Source organism: Ptychodera flava, chromosome 6, assembly GCF_041260155.1.
Source record: "Ptychodera flava strain L36383 chromosome 6, AS_Pfla_20210202, whole genome shotgun sequence".
Lineage (NCBI taxonomy): Eukaryota > Metazoa > Hemichordata > Enteropneusta > Ptychoderidae > Ptychodera > Ptychodera flava.
In genome coordinates, this window is record NC_091933.1 from 8,061,497 (window position 1) to 8,084,456 (window position 22,960).

The 22,960-nt window shown below is 37.3% G+C and overlaps 1 protein-coding gene across 1 annotated transcript; it reads left to right on the plus strand.

The window, feature by feature from the left end:
- Positions 1–17,619: 17,619 nt before the first annotated feature.
- Positions 17,620–20,163, plus strand: LOC139136032 (patched domain-containing protein 3-like). The gene is made up of 3 exons (XM_070703852.1): positions 17,620–18,241; positions 18,750–18,946; positions 19,537–20,163. The coding sequence occupies exons 1-3, from the start codon at positions 17,620–17,622 to the stop codon at positions 20,161–20,163; spliced, it is 1,446 nt and encodes a 481-aa protein (XP_070559953.1).
- Positions 20,164–22,960: the final 2,797 nt, after the last annotated feature.

The window sequence follows — 22,960 nt, forward strand, 5'->3', positions numbered from 1 at the left end:
TGCCCTACAGCTGCCGTCCTTCAGCTATTGGCGTTCTGTGTGGCTATCAAAACTAAAGCGAGGCATTTTGCTGCCTTAATTCATGCTTTTTTAATTTAAGTGGTAAAAATTGGGGTACGATCTGCAAAGCGAAAATTGCTCGTCCCCGTTTGTTGCGGCGCTGCTGTCTTGAAAATATTAACGTGCTAGATATCCGGGTTGTATGATAAATTGCAGCTCAAAACGTTGCCTAGCTAGCATATTTTTCGCCTATGCTACCATTTGAAGACAATAAAAAATATAAATGAAGGTTGGCCAGTAGGGAAATGTTAAAATTATGCATGCTGCGAAAATAAAAATATCGCTGAATTTTAAAATGCAAAAATAATAAGCAAGTCATCATCTTGGTATGCATTAGTGCGTTCGTTTGATTAACAAATAATTGATACGACTGCCAATAAGAATGATTCGTATAATACAGAAAATAATATTTTCGATGGTTTTCCGTACGACCCTGTGACAAATGGTGTAGGCGATCATCAAGAAATAGACGAAGCTATTTGAAATTTTGTTATTCTGCACCAAATTTGTACAACATCCAGCTTTACAAACTACCTTAAATATCATCCCGTTATTTCTAATTCTGGAATTTAATAGAGGTAAATGATCAAGTTAGAACTTTTGAGTGATATGTTAGAGATTAGAACGGAGAGATATCAAACGATGAAGTAATAATTGTTCTGGTGTTTGTGGTGTTGACTATTGATTGGATGATTTGTCATAAACACTTCATCACAGGGGACACTAATCATAAAACAATAGAATCTTTCGTTGTTAACACTTCATCTCAATAATTGCGGACCGTGAGAGTAATCACCAGGAATCTTAATCAAGCAATGATAAACTTTCCTAATAGTGCAATTGATGCAGAGTATGTAGCTTTCATGTGTTTGATGTCTAATGACAAGATGTCTTAGAATGTTATGTTACAACAGACTACCTTCCAATGAAAGGTTATTTGTATACTTTAAACCAATTGCTATCGGTGACGGTGGTTGAAATGTACTCAAAATTGATCTATAGACAACATAATGATTATCGTTTTAAAAATGAAGGACGTTGAAAAGTTGGGGGAGAGCCGATATTGCTCCCACCTGGAAAACTGAACTATTTAACTTTACACTACTCTACAATATACCTAGTTGAAACTACTCTCATCTTGCGAGACTCTACTCTGTTTCACTTCGAAGTACCTCTCAGCAGCGAGCGAGTTTTTCTTGCGTACATCAGTCTGGATCATAGCATTAGCATAAAACTAACCATTTCCCCTTTCGATTATTTCAGTGAAACAGTGAAAGTGAAAAAACAGATACTTAAAAATCAACCATTAATTTTATTACCAAATATCAGTTAGCCATGTATTTCTATTTAAAAGTATTTGAAAAAAGATTTTTGTGAGAGATATATCTTATGACATAAATTCAAAGTATAAACCGGTAACTATCATAATACTGTATGCTGGTAATTGAAAAAAAAAAAAAAAAGGAACTAAGCTTCGATAAACCAAAGTTATTTCTTGTACCTCTCGTTAACCGGCCTACGGAAGCTGGGTGGATAATCCAGATACAATGTCGCTAAAAGACAATATCAACCAATCATATTGATTTCTTCACCAAACGTAGGCGTCTTATCGGCTACAATACTAATAGCTCACAATTTATAGTATCTGTTAGGAAATACACTTACAATTTTTCAGAGAGGAAACGTTGAGCCATACGCTTTTATGGTACCAAGTTTTAAAAGGATTTTTAGCAACTATTGGCTATATATACGGTTTCTTCAATCGGGGTTCGAACCAACAACATACAGCATCCAGTCACCTGGCAGAGAAACAACAGACAGAACCGCTCAGCCAAATTCCCACTCTCAAAAACAGTGGGTCAATAACCGGGCTAAGTTGTTACATTTTTCTGACTGCGACTTCTACACACGTTGTAGACATCAGATGCACTCACGTTCGCACACTAAACTATCACACATCGCACACAAACTTTATGAAGCAAAATTGAATACATACATCGCTTAACTGGGCGAAAGATAGCCTCGGGACAATTCTGTCCACCAGCAGAGCTATCAACCCAGGGTAGAGAATACAGTGTCTTCGTTTGGGGTTTGTACCCACAACATACGGCACCCAGTCACCTATATATGTTTCTTCATTATTATTTTTCTGGTGAAGGATGACGTCATCCCCTATTTGAACGGAAATCCCAGTTTTAAGACTGATATGATAATGTTGCAGGTGTAACATGAGTTTTCAACAACAGTAAATTGCTAAGATTCATACCATGAACAATATTCATCATGTAACACCTGAAAGTATCGTTAAGTATTCAAATTTGCGTTTAGAAAAATATAAAAGCTTAACCTCTTGTACTGCTGTCTCATCATTGTACCGTCACTTCATGTAGCAATTCGAATGACTTTCGTTACGTCTTTTAAGTTTGATATGCCCATCAAATATGCACACTAAGTCTTACATTATTGCAAAGAGTCATAAACATTGTTAAAATCAACATCAGGAGCAATTCTATCGTGTATAATATCAATTGGCAGATTTTCAGTATAAAACCTAGCAACTGGCTAATATTACACTGCTAAATTACTTTCATTGAATGTCATATTATTTTATCAATACTTAATGTAGCAAGACTGATTATCTTTGGTCAAGTTCTTCTAGCACATATGCAAACCGGGAAGCTCATTTTATCTATGTACGTGACAAATTACCTTAAAGTACAGAATGTTTTTCACTGTTTTAATAACTATGTCTCATCAATATAAAAAGTAAGTTTCCAAACTTTTGCAAAGTCTTTTCAGCTAAATTTCAAGAATTAACAGATTATGAAACGTGAAAATTAGTTTATGGCGGAGGTGAAAATGCTGGTCTTTCATAACTATTACATTATCGCATCAGCAGCAAAATTAGCAATTTTCATCAACTTTGAGCATGTCTTTCCAGTCTTATGTCTCTAATTTTTAATGAGGTCATGTAAAATGCTAAATGACCTTCATTAAGATTATATCATAGAATCGTTAATAAACATATAATCATAGAATGTTTATTCAAATTTGAATTGAATTTGGTAGAGTTTGTGAAGATATATATCCCCAATAAGAAAATTCATTACATATGCAAATTAGTCATTGGCTTATGTCAAAATGCTCAACCATTTTCATCAATGTTACATCATGATATCTGTCGACAAAGGTCTGGTCAATTCAGCTATATCTCTTTGTAAAGAGTCATCCCAACATAATTTGAATGCTCTTAGATGAGTTGACAGTGTTGTAGAGAAACGGTGCTTAAACTGGCCCAAACATTTAAATTTGCATACAAATAGTTGCTGGTACATTACAATTCTTTTGTCTTGCACATAATATTTATTCATAAGTTTTATTATAATATGCTTGGCTCGATTAAAGTCATCTAATTGGCTAGAGCCTGGGTTTAATCTCTCAACAAGAAGACCTGTGTAATATTTGGAAGCACGCGCAAATTTCGAACTCGAGCTTGAGAGCTCAAAGTGCCATCATGTCGGACAGGTCTACAGCTCGAGGTTGATCGTCATTGTTAAAGTTTAATCTGGTCCAGCTCGACGGACTCACAGATGAAGAGCATGTACAAGCAGCGACGGCGATCGAACAACAACAAAAACAATTATTTTCAATTTCTTGTTAAGCGTTTATCAAGTAAAATTCTTCATGTGAATGCGATGATTGTAATCATTGCACGTCGCTTCGATCGATGATTATTTCCAGCCAAATATGCTAATCCTCACCCTGAGGTCTTATATCCGCAACAAAACACACTCGCTTGTCGTTTATCACCTTTAAATATGCATTCTGGCAATTTGTATCATCAATGGAGGGTTTTTGCTCAGATTCCAACTCAGGGGGAACTCATGAGATGTCCATGGGTATGCAGAGCATCGAATGCTAACTATTATTTTAGAAACGTGTGGCATTTGATGACTCACTTTGATTCTGTTCACTTGTGAAGAGAAGAGTGATAAAACAGAAACTTGTAACTTGTCTCAGACAAACGTAGAAGTAGATGAGATATGGCGGGGAAAAATAATTTTGCCTGTATTTCCATAAATTTGGATTCTTTAGATACGCTCGTAAAATGCATTTGCAACCAAGGCCCTTATGTACGGCTCCTCTAACTCAAATGCTCCGTCCCTAATCTGTATTTGGTACTTCGGTAAAAGTGGATGAGACATGTACAACACGTACATTTTTCTTTGATCTCATAAAAGTTCCTTTGGACAAAATAATTATCATTTATTTTTGTAAATAGTATGCGATGATAAATGAAATAATCCCACAGAGCAACGACTGATTGCAGATTCTCAGATTCATGTAAAATCGCTATGTTCGATCCCCAAACGTGTCGTATCTCTTAGAATTTATCGTGCTGATGGGTTCTTCGGTTTGAGTTTGAGATTATGGTGATATTTCCAATCTAGTCCGGTAAACTAAAGTAAAATGTAACTGTTTCGTTTACTATTAAATTGTCAGTTTTGAAATAAGGGCATGTGTTAATACACTGTATCCATTTCAGACTTTTGTCCTTGCTGATTAACCTATCAGTTTACGATTGCCTTCCTTCAGTTTGCCATGCCAAAGTACGTTGCAATGATGGGGACAGGAGGATATTGTCAAATGAAGCAGTCGATAAGGAAATGTCCAAAACTTTTTTGACTGATGACTACAATTATTTTGACCTATGCTGACCAAAGTGGCGCGGATTAACAACTTATAAGCAACTCAGTGTTCGTCGTTACATGTAGGTACCATATCTATCGTGTATTAACCTCCACCAGTTACGAGTAGTCTTGGTCGGTTTAGTTCCTTATAGTAACGACAGTAAAGTGCAAATGTCACGTCTCTACCTTTACTGTTTCTGGGTTCAAGTACTGGTCTGGGATCGTATGCTTTCAGTAACTGAAGCTGACACCAAAGTTGTCGGTTGTAAGCACAACTTCTAATCTTCATTACTAAACAGCACAGAGACGACAAAGTCTCTATATTGCTCAGCTCTCTCCCGTTCTAAACTCTATCCCGTTCTACGATCTCATCTACCTTTAGAAAGTGTACAACTTAAATCCTTTACCAAATCTACATATTAAAATAAATGAACGACTTAACTTACGACTTTAACTAAATACAGATATGTCGGAAAAAATTAAAAGACAGGAAATATTGTTAAAACAGGGTGAGGTCTTCTTTCAACGCGAAGCTTGAGTGAACGTCAACCTCCAGTCATTTCTAATGAGTTTAGCATCTATTACATCAGTCAACGTGAGACAATAACGGTTTCTTTAAAGTTGGGGATGTAAACCGTCTTAACGAATCATAGGAAGCTTCAATCGTCAAGGGAATGAGTATAGAAAGTAAATGTAGTCTTGGAGGTTACAATCAGTCAAGTTGATTACGACAAGTCAATGTTAAACATCTGAAATCCTGGGAAATGGCAAAGGGAAGCGTTACAGGGGGACGACGATCAAAGTACCTCGATCAAAGTACCTCGTACTTTGTCACTCCCTGCATTCCTTCAGTAACAAGTGATGAAATTAAAAAAAATATACAAATAGCGGCACCATTGTTTGCAAACATAGCAGAGACTGGCTACAGGATTCTGCCAGAAGCCCACTCAGCAGGTGTCACATGATTTTATAAGTTCCTGAATAAAACTTACCACATGCATAAAAGTATTATGTATGTAATTGCACTTGGTGACGTGCTTATATCTGAATATAGAGTTGGCACACTATTTGAAAAGAACGTGATTGTACAAATTTTGCATTATTACTTTGATAGCATATAACACTACCCGAAAATGGAATTAACTTCAGGGAAGTTCTAGTTAAGAGAGTTTCGTCGTTTCGAGTAATCTGGCTACGATTAAGTAAAACTTGAAGGGAATACTTACCAAATCCTGAACCACAACAATGAGGTGGTGATATTCTTTGTCTGGTGAGAGATGAGTTGTACAATTTCGTCCAGCGGCTGAATTTATAAGGGCCTCATTTCAATAACAATCAATCTATTATATTCAGGTGGCACGTTGGAAGCAGTTGATTTGTCGCTTTGTGTCACATGACGTCAGTGGTTTGTATAGCATTTGTCATTGCCAATCGATTCCTCGAACTTGATTCCCTATAAGTTTGAAGACTTTATAATTGCCGATATAACACAAGTACCTGGTCAGAACTATTTTCTTCAAAAATAGAACTGTTTGCATTTGTTAAAGGCAGCTAGGTACTGTAATTTTCGACCATCTTTTCTCGTGACTCAATGTCACAACAAGGCTGCATTTGGAAAGGCACAACATTTCTATCGATAAGCAAGGGAAAGGTTTTTCGGGCTTTTTGCATGGCTTTCGGAAAATTAAGTGAAAAAAATAAGGTAAATTGCATTTGCCAATGTCATAAGAATGACATAAAGAACCACGTGTAAAGAGATCACGAATCAAGTTTAAAAACAATTTTTTCTGGGTTCCTTTCAGTTATGTGGTTTTCAAACAGAAACAAATCTACAATCGCGATCATACTGTGCACATGAACGAGCAGATGACTTGAACAATACTTTATTGGTTCTGTGGCAGGTTCATTCGGACTCACCAACATCAGAAAGTATTGTAACAATTCTCGTGATGACGGGCATGAGACAAACTTAGCAGTATTCATTTATGGAGGATGTTTGACAAGGTGATCTTGCACTTAAAAGATTGTTTGCTTACTATAAAAATGTCGATCTCAGTGCGAACAACATTATTACCATATCATGAATTGTGTAAATATGTAAATAAATAAATATTGTATTGATTGATTGATTGATTGATTGATTCATAAATTTATCGATGGGTGTAAACAAATTTGTGTTTCTGAATTCCTTTTACTGATGAGATTTTAAACAAAAGTAAATCTACAATAACATACTATGCACACGAACGTCAAGATGACTTCAACAATAAATTTGATTTTTTTATGGATGATTCGTTCGAACTCATCAGCATCAGAAAGTATCGTAACAAGTTTAGTGGTGTCTGGCCTTGGACAAACTTAGCAGTATTACGAAGGATACTAGTTAATTGTCACGATTGATTATTGAAGTGCCGTTTGTTTTAGCAGAAAGAAACCTAACTTTGTTCGATTCGAAAGCACACATATGGTGACGAAGTGCAAAGCAGTCTCAAAACAATACAAGCAAGGAACATTGTTTCAATTTGACTAACCTTTCCCCTGCACTAGAGGTACATTGAACATTCATCCTAGTAACCGATTCTACAATTAAAGGTGATATATCTGTTGGAATTCTCGAACTTTGTATTTTTAGATCCTTGACTTATCACGTACCATAGTTCAACATTGTCAAGCACAATTACATTTTTAATTAATGTGACTAATATAAATAAGGAAACGAATTGCTACATATCTTCTACCTACAATAAGATATCACCAACTGGTACGGTTATAAGGGTGTGCCTGGTGACTCAGTGATATCACGAGTTTGAACAAATTTAGATACCGAGTACATTGTAGACCAAACGATCGAGCAATGGTTACTGGGATGTAGTTCTTACCTTCACGATCTTATTGTTCCGTAGGGTTATCAGACTACTGTGAAATATTATATATAAAAACCCTAGATCTCTAAATGTTGAGACTGCTCAGTGTTAAGAATGAGTTTGAGATCTTTTAAATCATCATTTTAAAACAAAACTCTTTAAAATATTTTGACTGTAATTAAGGAGGAATCCGAAAAAACTTTGAATCATTACGATACAAATAATGGTTCGACATGCAAAGTTTCGGATTAAAGATGCCTATATAACTTAAGATTGTTCGGTATACAAAGTTTTAAATGGCCACTATCCTCTGTGTCTATTTCGTATTCGATAATGGGCAGAACATTCGTAATGTTTGCCGTTTGAAGATATAAACTCATGTAATTTGATAAAAATATGACCAGGGAAAATGAATCAGTGTATAATGTCTAAATCGTGTATTAAAAGATAAATAAACTAGAAATGTTGTAACAAAAATATACAAATATAAATAATTTTATTTTGACGAAAAATAACTAAATGGCCAAAAATTACACAATAGGCCCATTATTATTACAACCAAATTTGAGAGCTGGTTTAGAGACGACTATTTTTTGAAGAATATTGAGGAATATAATCATCACATTTTATACCATAGTTACATCAATGCCATAACTTCATTAGCAATAAAAAATTAATTTGTTAGACTAAAATTTCATATGAAAAAGTTCCACAAACAAAAAAGAGTGACCCCTAAAGAAAGACGCCAACTTGATAAGCTCCTTGCTCTTACCTGGACTAAAATGAGCAAACGTACACAAGTGTAAATACCACACATCTGAAAGATTTTGGATCTCAAGATCTTTATCAATACAGAGTACGTACTCTTTAAATTTAGGACTCAAGATCCATCATACGCTATTCGTTCGAATCAGCGAGTGATTTAAGATAGAGCAGTGTCCTATCTACCAGTCAAGGCCAGCTATAATTATAGCACAGCGAACGTATATGACACGAAAGAAATAAAACTTTTAACTTGAACAGTTTTGGTACGGTTTCTTCTAAACTGAGATAAATACCGGCATGCTCAACAAAAATTTCGGGTAACCAAATAGGAGATCAAATTATCACAACATCTGCATCGCTGCGCCTTTTATGAAGATGACAGACCAATTACCTGTACCAGTAAGAACAGTTAAATTGAGCCATGAAACAAGACCAAATAGTATCCATTTGTATAATAAGAAACTTTAAAACAACCATGTATATCTAAAACGTACAATCTATTTTCATCGTTCATAGCAATCAGGGGTTTTAAATAGGGCTCTACACAAAAACTTGTCACATTTTGCGCAATTGAAAATGTGAAATTCAAGCATGATCGAGATTTTTAGATAACGATTCGTAACGATTCAATACTGCACCACAATACGGTCAAAGAAGTGAAAACTATGTAGCGATCTGGTAAAGGCGTCAATCAGCTACGTTTCTTTCATGAGTGTAATCGTCCCCATAGCAGGTCACGGTCATGAGCTCTGATCTTCGTAGTTTTTCGCACTATATGCTCCTTTCCTTTCAATCATGTGAATAAACACTCAGGTTGTGTGTTTGTTTTCAGCTTATGAATTTACCTTCATTGCTTGGCCCATAGGCCAAAGAGAAAACATGTGCATTTCATGTAATCTGACCTATCAAAAATCATGGGAGATTTTGCTGAATTTTACGGTTTTTGGATAGGTCACACTGAAATAAAACTGAAAAATAAAAAAGTTCCTGACCTACCTACCCTATTTCCAAAGGGCTCGACGCCAGAAACATCCATATTTCTGTCACGCCTTACTGATTAACTACTGTACCAAATTAATACTATATTCCTCCTCTTGAAGAGTCGTGAAGTTTTCTGAAACGGTCCTCATTGTAACATTGTGTCTATTATATGACTTTGCTTTCTGTAATTTATCAGAGAAATGGTCACAATGTTAGAACGCCGCTTGCTCTTACTAGCTACATTCGTTCCGCTCAATCATGACCATCGGCTAACCCCTTGACCAACTCATCATTTCATGCAAAGGCCAGGCTGTCCGAGACAAGACACAAAACTGTACTCTTATTTTATTTTATTTTCGAGTCGTCAACGCTTCGATGGTGTTGAGTCGAGTTAGATTTGACCGAGCTAGCTTTTGGTCAAGATGTGTTTGCTTCGAAGTGAAAGTCAGAGCAGATCCCATGTTTTGCTGAGATGTTTTGGTATCGAGTTGCCTAAGGTCGAGCTTGAAAGAAGTGTCACGAGCCTTACTCTGTATAACTTTAACAATTATTTCAACTAAACAATGAGATGAACAGTGCTACTTGTAGCAGTTAGTTCAGAACATTTCAGGTATACTCATACTACGAACGTTTTAGTGATAAACTTGCAAAGTCATAAACTTTGATGGAAACATCGCTTAACCTGATAGTACTTGAGTCCGAACAATTCACAGGTAACTTGGTAACTTAGGACAGATTTTTTTTAATTTAGAAGATAACGAAAAGACTCAGAGGGAATAGCGTTTTGATTTCTACAACGCAACATGAAGAACGGGTCTACAGACTCGAATGGAAATCATACCGGTTGAGATTGCATTGATCAGATATAAAATATTATCGGCCAAGTCGTTTACATCTCGCCGGATTCACCTGAAGCAGTAATAAGCGCGTGATATGGAAGAATCTCTCGGGCGCGCTTTCCACATTTCGAAACCTCGCTGATGATATTGTCTTTATTCTTATAGGAGATTTTAATATAGATAATATAACAAGGGCAGATATGGAATTTTCGTGATATTTCATGGATCCATATGGGAGAATATGTGATATAAAACTGCATGACTAGGAATTCTGATAGTTTCCTTAACATGGTCTTAGTCAGTTCAGCAACCGCAAAACATGTAATAAGATCTTTCTGATTGTTTGGAATTACACCTTCAGTTACAGTGACCCAAAATGAACAAACTGTACTGTGTGATCACATAGAGCACAGGAACTATTATTACCATGTGGCTCCAGGAAAGGTGTGAAGAGTCATGACCACCTTTAAATAGTTGATTTCAATCATCTAAAAATCCAGCTAAGTTTAACACCATAAATCATAATTCTTAGGTAACAAAGTTCGATGACAATTTCTGGTCCTCATAATAGCGTCCTCATGGGGTAGAATTTAAGAAGACTAGGTGTTCTTGTAGTACGCTAATGACCTGACATGTTCCCTGTAAGAAATAAAAACAGACTTGTAGTAAATATCACGATTCCAAAGAAGCAGAATTCTCGTGCTTGCACCGCGAATTCAGTTAATTGCGCTATAAATCTGTTCACGAAGATTATCAACTAGAAGTACAGGACTCAAACAATGGAAACGGTAAACGTGTACGGACCTTTGGAAAAAGTAAATATAACAGTAACATCGAACCATAGAACTCTAATATATCAATATATCAATATGTGACGTGGGTCGGTCGAGTGGTAGTTTGGTTGTTATCATTCTGGTAAGGGAGCCTTCAGTAATTACAGGGGGTGGGCCGGGGGAATTTCGCGCACACCTGTACCGTAAAATGTGACCCTCCCCCTATCCTTCTGTCTAAAATGTGACCCTCCCCCTTGTCCGACATTCTAAAACTTGACCCTCCCTCCCAACCATTGCGGTATTCTCCCCAGGAATAACTAAAACAGTGTCAGCTAATTTACATAACAATTGGTTCAATTGTTATGTTAGGGACAAATTACAAAGGGGAGGGCTGGTGTTTTTTGAGGGACAGTCGCAATTTATCCCGCAAGAATTTTTGAAGAGATATGGTAATTCATATATTCGAGAGAGGGTCACCATATTTTTTGCAACTATAAGAAGGCAGCCGGGATTTGGCTGCTTTAGTGCTTCGTCTAAACACATCAAATCATAATACATGGAGTCTATCAGGCAAATTATTGACAATTAACCCCCACAAAACATACTATATCTGTATATTATATATTTTTGATAATGTATTTAAATGTACTTTGCTTGAATAGGGAAGTAAAATGTGCATTTGTGTACAAGAAATTGATTTCTGAATTTCATCTAAAAAGTTGGTTCACTATTCATGGTGTCTATGATGAAATTATGAATAGTTTTTTCCAATACAAAAATAGGTAAATCTTTGCATTTGTGTACTCTTGATTATTGATGTTAATGTTCTTGATTCGACTTGAGTGGTTACAAGTCTATGGTTGTGCAAGAAATTTGATTTTGGAATTTCACTGAAATGCCATTTCACTACGTAATGCAGTCTATGATAAAACTGTGAATATTTTTTTTTTCAGTACAAAATTAGATAAATCTGTGCATTTATGTATGCTTGATTATTCACATTATTGTTCTTGATTAGACTAGAGTGGTTACAAGTCCATGGTTGTGTAAGAAATTTGATTTTGGAATTTCACCGAAATGTCATTTCACTATGCATGGAGGACTATAATGTGTACGTATTTTGTCGGTGATTTCCAACACAGGAAATATCACACGGACAATCAAAGTTTTGGCCATAAAATCAGCTTCTGTCAAAAGTGACCCTCCCCCAAGATAGGTTTATAAAAAGTGACCCTCCCCCTTGAAGTGTTTTCTAAAAAGTGACCCTCCCTCAATTCCCCCGGCCCACCCCCTGTAATTACTGAAGGCTCCCTAAGTATATTGTTCGTGGTTGTCGGTGCTATTCCGATTACTCGTGTACGGGGCCGGTAATAACGCACATACAGGCGAGTGGTACATCATGATTCGCTTACTTTAATCACGATACTTGTACATGATGACAATATCTAGAAATGTGGGTCGTCTACAAAGACGTGGTCCACCACAGTCAAACAGACTGGGCTTCTCACTGAAGTCAGAGCGTCAAAGTCTCAGAGCGTCTACATCTCTGTACAGGAATGCGTCAAGAAGTGCCTCTTTGTCTATAGAAAGTGTACCACTTAAATCGTCTCTAAATTTGCCTTTGGTTTACGTCTACAATTAACTGAAGACAGTCGGCAGATGTGAAAGACAGGAAGGTCGCTCCCATCAGTACATCTATCAACGTAGCGTTAGGTCAATGTTAATGACTTACAAGCAGTCGTCAAAACAATACATTCACTAAAAGCAGGATGAACGGACACTTCAGAAGTCCGGCAAATCAACAAGGGGAGAGCATTCTAATGATATATCACCTGTAGGGTTAATCACGGTCATGTCGGTCAAAGCAAGTCGGTAGACAATGCAGCAGTCATTGCATTATTACTTTCAAGCCAATATATCCGATCATTTTTACGAATTGTGAAATCTCAAACAAAAGACGATTGCCGTCAGTACGAACGGGTGCGACGTTCTTTAAAGCTGAACACATCAGTTGATCAGGTACTTACTGTTCTGAAAAAGACTACCTAATAAATCGCTTTCGGTGCTGATAGTATCTCAAAGGTATTTTGTGAAAGCTTTCTATTATACTCGCAATAATATTAACGATTAAAATCTATACCGTGTGGAGTTTAAGTATTTTTCAAGATAGCCAGTGTTGCTGCTATTTGCAAGCAAATGATAGTAAGTTGACAGTGATTACACACCGATTTTACTCCGCCACTGTTTGAAAAGGTGTATGTCTAAGGTTTATTTGATGAATGTAAATATTTTTAAAAATAATCTAGTCAGCGTTGAGTTTCCCCGTCGCAGACGACCGCTCCAAATTTAATAGCCTAGACTGAACATCTCAATTCTCTCGTTGACAAAGGTGGTTAGGTTGACTCCATTAACTCAGATTTTTCGAAAGCGGTCAGTAAATTATGCACTCTTGCTTCACAAAACTCTGTAAAAATGTTTTATAAGTTCGCAATACATTATACAACTAAAAGACAAAGAATTTATGAGTGATGTCATCATGTCGACATGTCACACTAGGTGTTTGTGCCTCAAGTGGGGTCTATCACGGGACCCCAGGTATTCTTACTATATCTCACTGGTATTATGTCAGAATGCCTTAATCACTCACACCTATCGTTGTATGCTGATGACTCCAAACTATCCATGCTCGTGCAAGATTAGACAGACTGTGTTCAGTTTCATTTGCAAAATGACGTAATCCGAGTGGTTAAATAGAAAGGGAAAATGGAATTTTCACTGAACTGTACCATGTATTGTGCAATCTCATTTTCAACGAAACTAAATGTTATCGCTAACATTCTTCTTTAAGTTTTGACAAGCGCAGGGCACTAATCGTACATACTCTGCAAAGGGTCTCTGCGCAAAATATTTTCATCAAGTAAATTTCGATTGAGAACATGCATTCATCATATTGTTACAAAGAATTTCAAAACGTAAAGATAGTAATCATTCTAATAGTATCGAGCTGATACAACATTACGTGTAATGCGTCTCTAAAACGAAGTCATATCGTATATTGCTCTACAGTATGGTCTCCCGACCGAATGTGCTTGCTTTGATCACTTGATGACATAAAGTGAATAAAACTGTATAAAGTATTGTTGCTTTTGCAAAGGTATAGCAGTACAGCCTTTATCATAATAGTAGAAGTTAACAAACTCGGTAGACGGCACTTTTTACCGTGCATTAACATTTATGGTAGGCTAGGATAGATTCAATTTTATGATTTTACCAGTAGAACTGCATCTCACACTCATTTTCAGGGTTTTTTCATTTTATTGCGTCGTCAAACTTTTTGATATTAGTTTCATTTTGACAATGCTAGGGGCCGTGGATAACTAAAACATACGCACGGTAAGCGAAACTAAGTGTGTTTGTCCTCAACCCCCTACCCATCCCTTAAACGAAAGTTTGGAAGTGCGAACCCAAGCAAGCCTCATTCTGTATCTGCGTGCAACAATCGGGTGATAACGTCGCTATGAAATCACGCATACGATACTGACCTGTCCCCTCCCAGCATACGCCCTCCAAAATCAATCTCTGTTCAGCGCCAACTCAACAATGAAGCAACCAATAGAATGAAATGAAACTGTGTATCCAAACTGATTGTTACGTTATTTTTCGTGCACTTATTCACATGGATGTCAACTGGTGCAGTGCCGGTGCTGCTCTGGCCCGGTATATAAGCCAAAAAATGTAGCGCGATATTTTGCGATACAGGAAAACATGTAGCGAGATGTTGCGATAGGAAAACTTGTAGTGAGACTTTCGCACGCGGTAATGGAAATACAGCCAAACCCCCTCCCTTTAACACAAAAGTTGCGTTTACCGTGCGCATGTTTTAATTGTCCACGGCCCCATAGTGATTTCTGAATTTCTGTTGTTCGATTCATAAAAACATAGAAGTCTGTATTGTATGTTTATATTCAAGGTTTTGTATATTTTAATATTTCTTTCTTTAAATTCGATTATAATTTTCTTTCTTAAATGATCCTCTAGGAAAAACCAAACAATGCAGAGATTGCATTCGAACATTCAACGTCTTTATATATTGCTTGCATAGATCAAACTATTAATCTCTCCTCCAGACTGCAATAATAGGGCAAACTGATTCCGTGTCAACTTGTTCGCAAGCATTGCATGAATCGAAATGTTTGAACAGTTCCTTGACTGGAAATCATTCAAAACAGTGAGTAAAGACAATCATGGTCACAATGACAATTCACCTGAGCACACTTCAAAGTGTAAGTGATGGATCGATGGATACAATTCTATAGTCACAGCACTGTCAGTACATACTAGGGAACTTTAGAGCCAGAGTTTAGGCTCCTAGCTTGCATTATTGTCACGGATTAAAAACAAACGCAAAGTGGATACGTGATGCTTAAATTCTCACATGCACAGACTGGTCATTGGTTAGCTGCAGGTATAGGTGTTGTGAGATTAACTCTTTTGTCCGATTCGAGAACGGTTTCTCGATTACTTAGGTTACAATGGTCTTAAGTGAGTGTTTGGGGCCTGACAAAAACAACTGTGTGATGTTGCAGCTTTGTAACTGGATCTGTGGCTAATTTATGAATTTTGGTGATATGATTTTAAACGATGTGATATGCAACGGTGCATTCCAACATGTACTTCATAGGACTGATACTTCAAATGTTATTCACGGCGATTTTATGGAGACAGTGCTTAGCAGTTTCCAAAGGTACGTAGAGGATTATTAGAGTCCCTTTGGCTATAGGGAAGCCGACTTTGAATCGTGAAGTACCTTGCCTCTTGAACATATTATACTATTATAAGTGACGTTCTGTAATATTTATTTAATTTTACCCTTTGATTTCAAGAAAAAGGTGGTTTACAAACTCGCAGCTCTTTCACAAGTATTCATTTTGTTGTTGCTATTAACTTCTACCTTCAGTTTAGGACCTTGATGTTGTTATGAAAGAGTCGAACATCTCTGGAATTTCGGCATGTATGGTTCATTTAATACAGATGTTTTTAACTTCAAGAGTATTGATTGTCAACTCCCTTTTTCCGTCTTATTCAACTTTCATACAGTAGACATTCTGGTTTATGCTACATCCACTACCCCAGGGCTTGTGTAGGTTGGTTGTCTAATTTTCGTCACCTACAGCTAGCTTGAGTCATGTTGGCTGGACCATGTTCCCATCTCACTAGGCTCGTGGAGGACGTAGTGACTGACAACCGTCGTTTCATATTTCGTTCTGACTCCTGCCTTGTGCTGGCAAGGACATCATCAACCGCTACCATCACGGCTCGTATAAATATTATTTATACTCTACCCATGTATTTCCTTCCGTCACTTCACGGAGAAGGCGACTTTAGTCTCTTCTGCGGCATTGCAATCCCTTCAGTTTGGGCATTTGTCTTTTTGTTCTGTCCCTGTTTTTCTTGTGTTCTTTCCCGAGGGACGGGCATAATTCTCTTCCTATCTTTGTATTTTGTATTGACCATGTTTTGCTTTGCAATCTATTTATAAATTCTTGAAAATTCAACTGCTTAGAGAAATTTTATTACTTTATAAATCAGACGAGTAAACGTTTCTGGTCAACCATAACTTATGTCTGACGGAGATTTTAAATATTACCATAGTGAGCATCAAAATCATTCAATTCTATGCTATGATAACAATCGTAGAATGCACTCATGAATTATAGTATGGCATTGATTTTTGTAGGGATAATTTTATAGGTTAAGTGAGTCAAATATCATTCAGACATTTTTCATCAAAATTGCCCAGTTAACGTTTATATATGCTTAAAAATCTAAATTGCAATATTTTATCTACGACGGTCTCTGTTATCTGAAAGTATAACAAATTGCCTAGCAAGAGATAAGATAGAGCATGGAAGTGTGCTCTCAACGGCAAAGCTTACGTCTAGTACTCGTTCTTTCATTTCAATATATTCCATCCACAATTTTCTTTCTATTGATCTAAGAACGGTAGAGGTCACGAAATTCCCGAAATAGATATTTTAGATTATAAATGGTTACTTTGAAGTGACGCTTTGTGAAAGAAAGCTGATAAATTACAGGTAATGCAGGGCAACAGCAACAAATCCATACAGCGCCGAAAAATCCTCTTGACAAGACCGAGTATATATTGAATCCTTATATGGACTTGTACCAGGTACCGTTCGTCACAGTATCATCATCCTATACACAGTGACATAAATAAATGATCCTACAGGTGTCATATCTAGTCCCTGATTAATTTAACGATGAACCCGGTGAATAAATGGGAAACCCCCTCGTTGGTCTTTAATTTAAATTAGGTTAGATATTAACAAGTTTAAGCTGGTTTCATGTTACCGCTAGCTCTGCCATATGAAAATAAGCCATTTATTTCCAATGCCTACTGCTTGGATGACAATTACTTCTAGACCGGTGCCTTCACGTTCTATCAGACAGCTAACACAGTAACAGTACAATGGCTCTTTATCAAAAAGCAGAGACGTTTTACGCTTCTATCTTTGAAAAATATGGGCGTTTGCTTTCGAAGCATACATGGGTGTTCATATTGTCATCATTGCTGCTCACGGGAATCCTAGGCATCGGACTAGTATTTCAAGAATATGAAAGAGATATGGAATACCTCTATACTCCTGAAAACAGCCAAGCTGATCAGGACAGAGATCGTGTCAAAGAACTTTTTGAAGACAGAAGTGGAACAGATTTCTATGCTCATCAAATGGCGACTCTCGGCGTTTACGCTGAAATTTACGTTCTACCACCAAATCAGCATGAGAATGTTTTAACCGCCCCGATTCTGGAAGAACTTCTCATTCTTGACAAGATCATCACTGGAGTCACAGAGACTGTCGATGGTGAACTGTACACGTACGACGACCTATGCGCCCGCAGAACTGGTGACTGTGTTGTCTCTGGCATTTTGAATCTCATCAATGGCACGGACGTGGACACATTTCTGTCAGAACCGATACCCTATCCCATTGCAATAGGCGTTAATGGGGAGCCTATATCTTTACCAAGTCTTCTCGGCGGTGAAACTCTCAGTGAAGATGGAAACTACGTCATCGGCGCTGATGTGCTCAGAATACGTTACCACTTGATGGAAGGCGATGATATCAGACGCATCGGGCTTATGTGGGAAAGAGCTTTCCTTGATAAGATGAGCACAGTAGAGACAAATTTTTCACAGTTTTACTATTCTGTGTCTGAGAGTCTCAACTACGAACTCGATGAAGGCACAGATGCTGACATCATCTTTTTTGTCATTACTTTTGTTCTAATGATTACCTATGCAAATATTGTATGTTCGACACTTAACTGCATCACTACCAGAGTATTACTATCCAGCATCGGTGTCCTTGCTGCAGCCTTCGCATTTTGGCTTCATTCGGATTTTGTGGTTACATACGTGTGCCGAACATCAACATTGTTGGCGTTATGCCGTTTTTGATCATTGGTAAGACACCCACATTTTCTTAATTTTTGGCTAGAATGTAAGTTTTCCCTATAATGAGAGACGATACCAGCAAAATAAGTGTAAATTTCCATAACGTCTCAAATAAAGATGTCCGGCTGATATATGAATAGCACTTTACAAACTTCTACGGAAAGTCATTTAAGGATTCAAAGCAAGAATTATAAGTAGATGTAGAATTTCATCTTTCAGAAACGTTGATCAGGGCATCAATGTCTATGTTTATGCAGGGTCTGTATTGTTATAAATTGTACTTTTTATCGTTACAGCAATCGGTGTCGACGATATGTTTCTGATAATGGCCGGATGGCTTGAAAGCAAGCAAGCAGCTACAACGGAGCGTGTATCGAAAGCCTTTGGTGTCATCGGTGTCTCCATTACAATTACGTCACTGACTGATGCCCTGGCATTTAGCATTGGAGCTGCTAATGTATTTCCAAGCGTGCGAATTTTTGCATTTATACGGGTGAGTGAAACTTAAGGGATTGGCAACTGAATTAAACCAAGTTTATTCATACTACACTGACAAGGACGAGGAGCTTGTTGAATATGCGAGTGTCCGTTGTTGTCCGACTTCATTGCGATATCGTCGTCATTCTTCATCCTGCAACTTTTTACACATTTTTCAACTTCTCACAAAACGCTTCAAACGAGTATATATATTTAAGTGTCATGTTTGTCCCGTGTTAAATAAACCGTAAACTTGATATTTAGTCGTAGGTTCATAATGTACACACCAATATTCAGTGCCAAATTTTCACTAAAACGTCTTCTTTTTTGCACATTTTCGTCGGATAGTTTTAATTGAACGTCTCAGGATCACTGTCTTCTCATGACTTCAAATCATGAAGAACTGAATGTATTTTAATGTCAGGACATATTTTTATTCTTTGTAGAAACATCGTCTCTGACTATACTAGCCTCCGAAATTTAAAAACAGAATTAGTTTTTGGTACAGACGCACTACGATATGTTACTATTGTAATATTAGTAATTGAACGGCCCATTTTACTTCTGATTACAGCTTGTGCCGTAGTTTGGTGTTACCTGATGCAGATGATGTTCTTCGGCGGTAACCTCGAATTGCACAACCGGCGCGTAGCAGACAACCGTCACTGCATAACCTGCCAAATCGTACCGTCAGATGATGAACTCACCACAGAGGAGAGGTCATCTCTTTACATATGCTGTTGTAGGGGTAAAAAGAGCGACGGTGATGAAGAGACGGTTTTTGAACGAATTCCAAAGAAATATCTCCCAAAGATGGTCTTATACACACCAGTAAAGATTTGTATTTTGATCATATTTGCGGCGTACTTGGGTGTAGCTATATGGGGTTGTACTCTACTACAGGAAGGCTTACTTCTCAATAATCTAGTTCCACCGAGTTCGTACCTTTACACATACTTACATATTCAGGCGGAGTATTTCACTGAAGGAGCCGTAGTTTACAATGTGATAGATGGGCCTGTAGAGTATTGGACGACAGACGTCCAACAACAGATAAACAAATTACTCGTTGATTTCAATGAAGATGAATTCTTCAAAGACGATTTCAGGTTATCATGGCTAGATGCGTTTTCAAGTTCAATGAACGGGACCCTTCCGTCCGACAAAGCCAGCTTCTTAGATGCCCTGCAAACGAGTTTCTCTCAAACAACGCAATGTTTAAGGGAGACTTGAGCATAGTCGATGATGATATAATCGCATCTAGAGTTTACGTGCAAGCTGAAGGGTTAGGCAGTACACAACTGGAAGGACAGATGATGCTGAGAGCCAGGGAAATTGCCTCTGGGTCACAATTGCCAGTGTTTGCCTACACAGGCGCCTTTATATATTACGAACAGTATGTTCAGGTTAAACCTAGCACGCTGTTGACATTAGCTATGGCGGTCATTTCGTGTTTCGTCGTTTGTCTGGTATTCATTCCAAATATCTTACTCGTGATTTATTTGACCACGTCTGTCGTCAGTATTCTAGTGGGCGTTTTAGGTTACATGCACTTCTGGGAGCTTTCCCTCAGTTCAATCACAATGATCAATTTGATAATGTGTGTAGGCTTCTCGGTGGATTTTTCTTCCCACATATGCCACGCTTTCATGAAAGCAGAGGGCATTAACAGAAACGAAGTGTCGCCGTCGCTTTGTCTCGTGCAGGTGTGCCGGTCTTAAACGCCGGTATTTCTTCCTTTGTCGGAATAATCAGTCTCATTTTTTCGGAATCATATGTTTTCATATCATTCTTTCGATAATGTTTTTTAGTCATCTTGTTTTCTCTTGGCCACGCATTGTTGCTTTTGCCTGTTATCTTATCTTATATTGGCCCTTCAAAGGAGACGCCTAGAGAAACTTGTGACATACCATTATCCAATGGAAAAGTTTCTCCAAAAAATTCTCAAAGTGATGTTCCAGAAGCTTGCAAATAAATGCCAAAAGCCTTTCTTAACACATTAATAAGTCAGTATGAGTTTAAAGCAACACTCATTACACCAGAAAGAAACACATGGATGACATGCTAAAGTTGTAAATTAACCGTGACCATTTGTCGACTTCAAAGTTTCAGTTCCTACACAATGATAAATGATCAATGGCAGAGCTTGTAGGTATATGCCTGATCAAAAGATGACTCATTCGATTTTTATTCTTACTATTGAGATTCTTTCTGCCTTCAAATTTCAAAAGATTTGAGAGCATGGATGTTTTGATCGTGACCAATACAACTGGTTATGAGCATACGTTCTCAGTTCAAACATTTTGGAAATAAAGGAGAATCAATGATATTTATGGTCCCTCATCTACAAATTGTTTTCGTCCATCGTACTTGCTGAGTTAATTCGACCTTTTCATTGAAATGAAGAAAAAACCGAAGATTTTGTCCTTAAACTTTTGAATTACAATCATTTGTAGAAATAATTATCCTGAAAAATATCACCATTCATTCTATAGTAATGAGTTTTTATCCCCTGCAAATGCTGTAAATGCTGGACAAGGCCCCACATCACTGTTGGTGATGCAATGCCCGGCCAGCTTCAACACCCGGTGACCGGTGGAACACAGGATCCCGGCGAAAGTGTTAAGCGTGGATTTCTGTAAAACAGAATAAGACAAGAAAAAAATGAAAATACAAGGGTTTGCTATTCCTTGAAATTTTCAGCAGTATAATGTGAGATCATACTCTTGAAGGACAGATAGCTGTTTTTAGATGACGTTTCTCTAATTTTACTATAAAGAATTGTTATTATTCTACCTAAAATACGTTTAAAGAGAAATTAACAACATTGCCAAGAAAACACATCGTACAAAATATGCCATGTTATTATTGACATAGGAATTCAAATTTTAATCGTCGCCTGTAACACTGCAGGACATTACAAGGAGACCGGACAACGTTGAATAGACGCATTAGAGTCGGGTTAGAAACCGTATTTTGTAGACAAAACAAAAGTTTGGAAAATTCATGCTTTTAACGCTTTACGTCAGATTCGGTCAATATACATATATTCATACCCTGATCCCTCTGTTCTCTTTGTTCGAATTTATCAAGATACGGTACAAACGTAGCTTAATGCTTGCAACCATGACAGAAACAAATATTACTTGAAATCCCGGGATGCTTTCTTGATTCCAATTGCCTAGAGTTTGTGTTTTGGTAGCGATGGTGTTCACATATTTTATTTGAAACTTACGATATTGATTGGCAATGCTTATTTTTATTGATTCGAGCGACAATATCGTCATCGCTTCGAAAACTGAAATTTTACTCTCTCTCCACGGTGTGAGCATGTTGGCAAGAGAACAATACATTGGACGAAAGAGCAAATGTCGATTTTTCGACGCCAGACAACTTTTGCTTTAAACCGGTTTAGACGCTGGCGTTTTAATGCTCTGAGTTGTGGATCAATAACTAAGGGCTTTATGGTTACCTCCGATGTCACGTAGATTTTTATCCAATCATAGCCCATACAATCTTGCTTTTTTATGGTTATATGTATTTTAGGCACAAGTTTTCGACGACCAGTAATCGCATGACTGTGTACCTTACTCTTCTTTCCTCGTATAGGTCACTTCACTGAATCTTAGGTTCTGGTATATACGAGTTTCTGTCAGTCAGCCCTGTGTGGAGGGACGGTGGTAGTAGTATGTCTGAACTGAGAATGCCACTGACATCAATGAATACCTTTTGCTCTCTTTTCTCTTGGGCACTGCAATTTTTCAAGATGAAGTATTACTATAGCACTGGACGGATTTATAAGAAATGTGATAGAAAAAAATTGACAGATCCTAACCTTCTTCTGAGATATATCGCATGGTATTACGTGCTGCTCCTTTGATCTTATGGAGTTTTTACTGTTTTGTGATAAATTTCAGCCTTACAGAAAGTAAACATTGTCATTCTATTTCAGCATAGATATGTAAAACTTTTCTCGATACAAACCTCACTAAAAGTATTATGAAAAAATGGTTCCATTTCTGACTTAGGA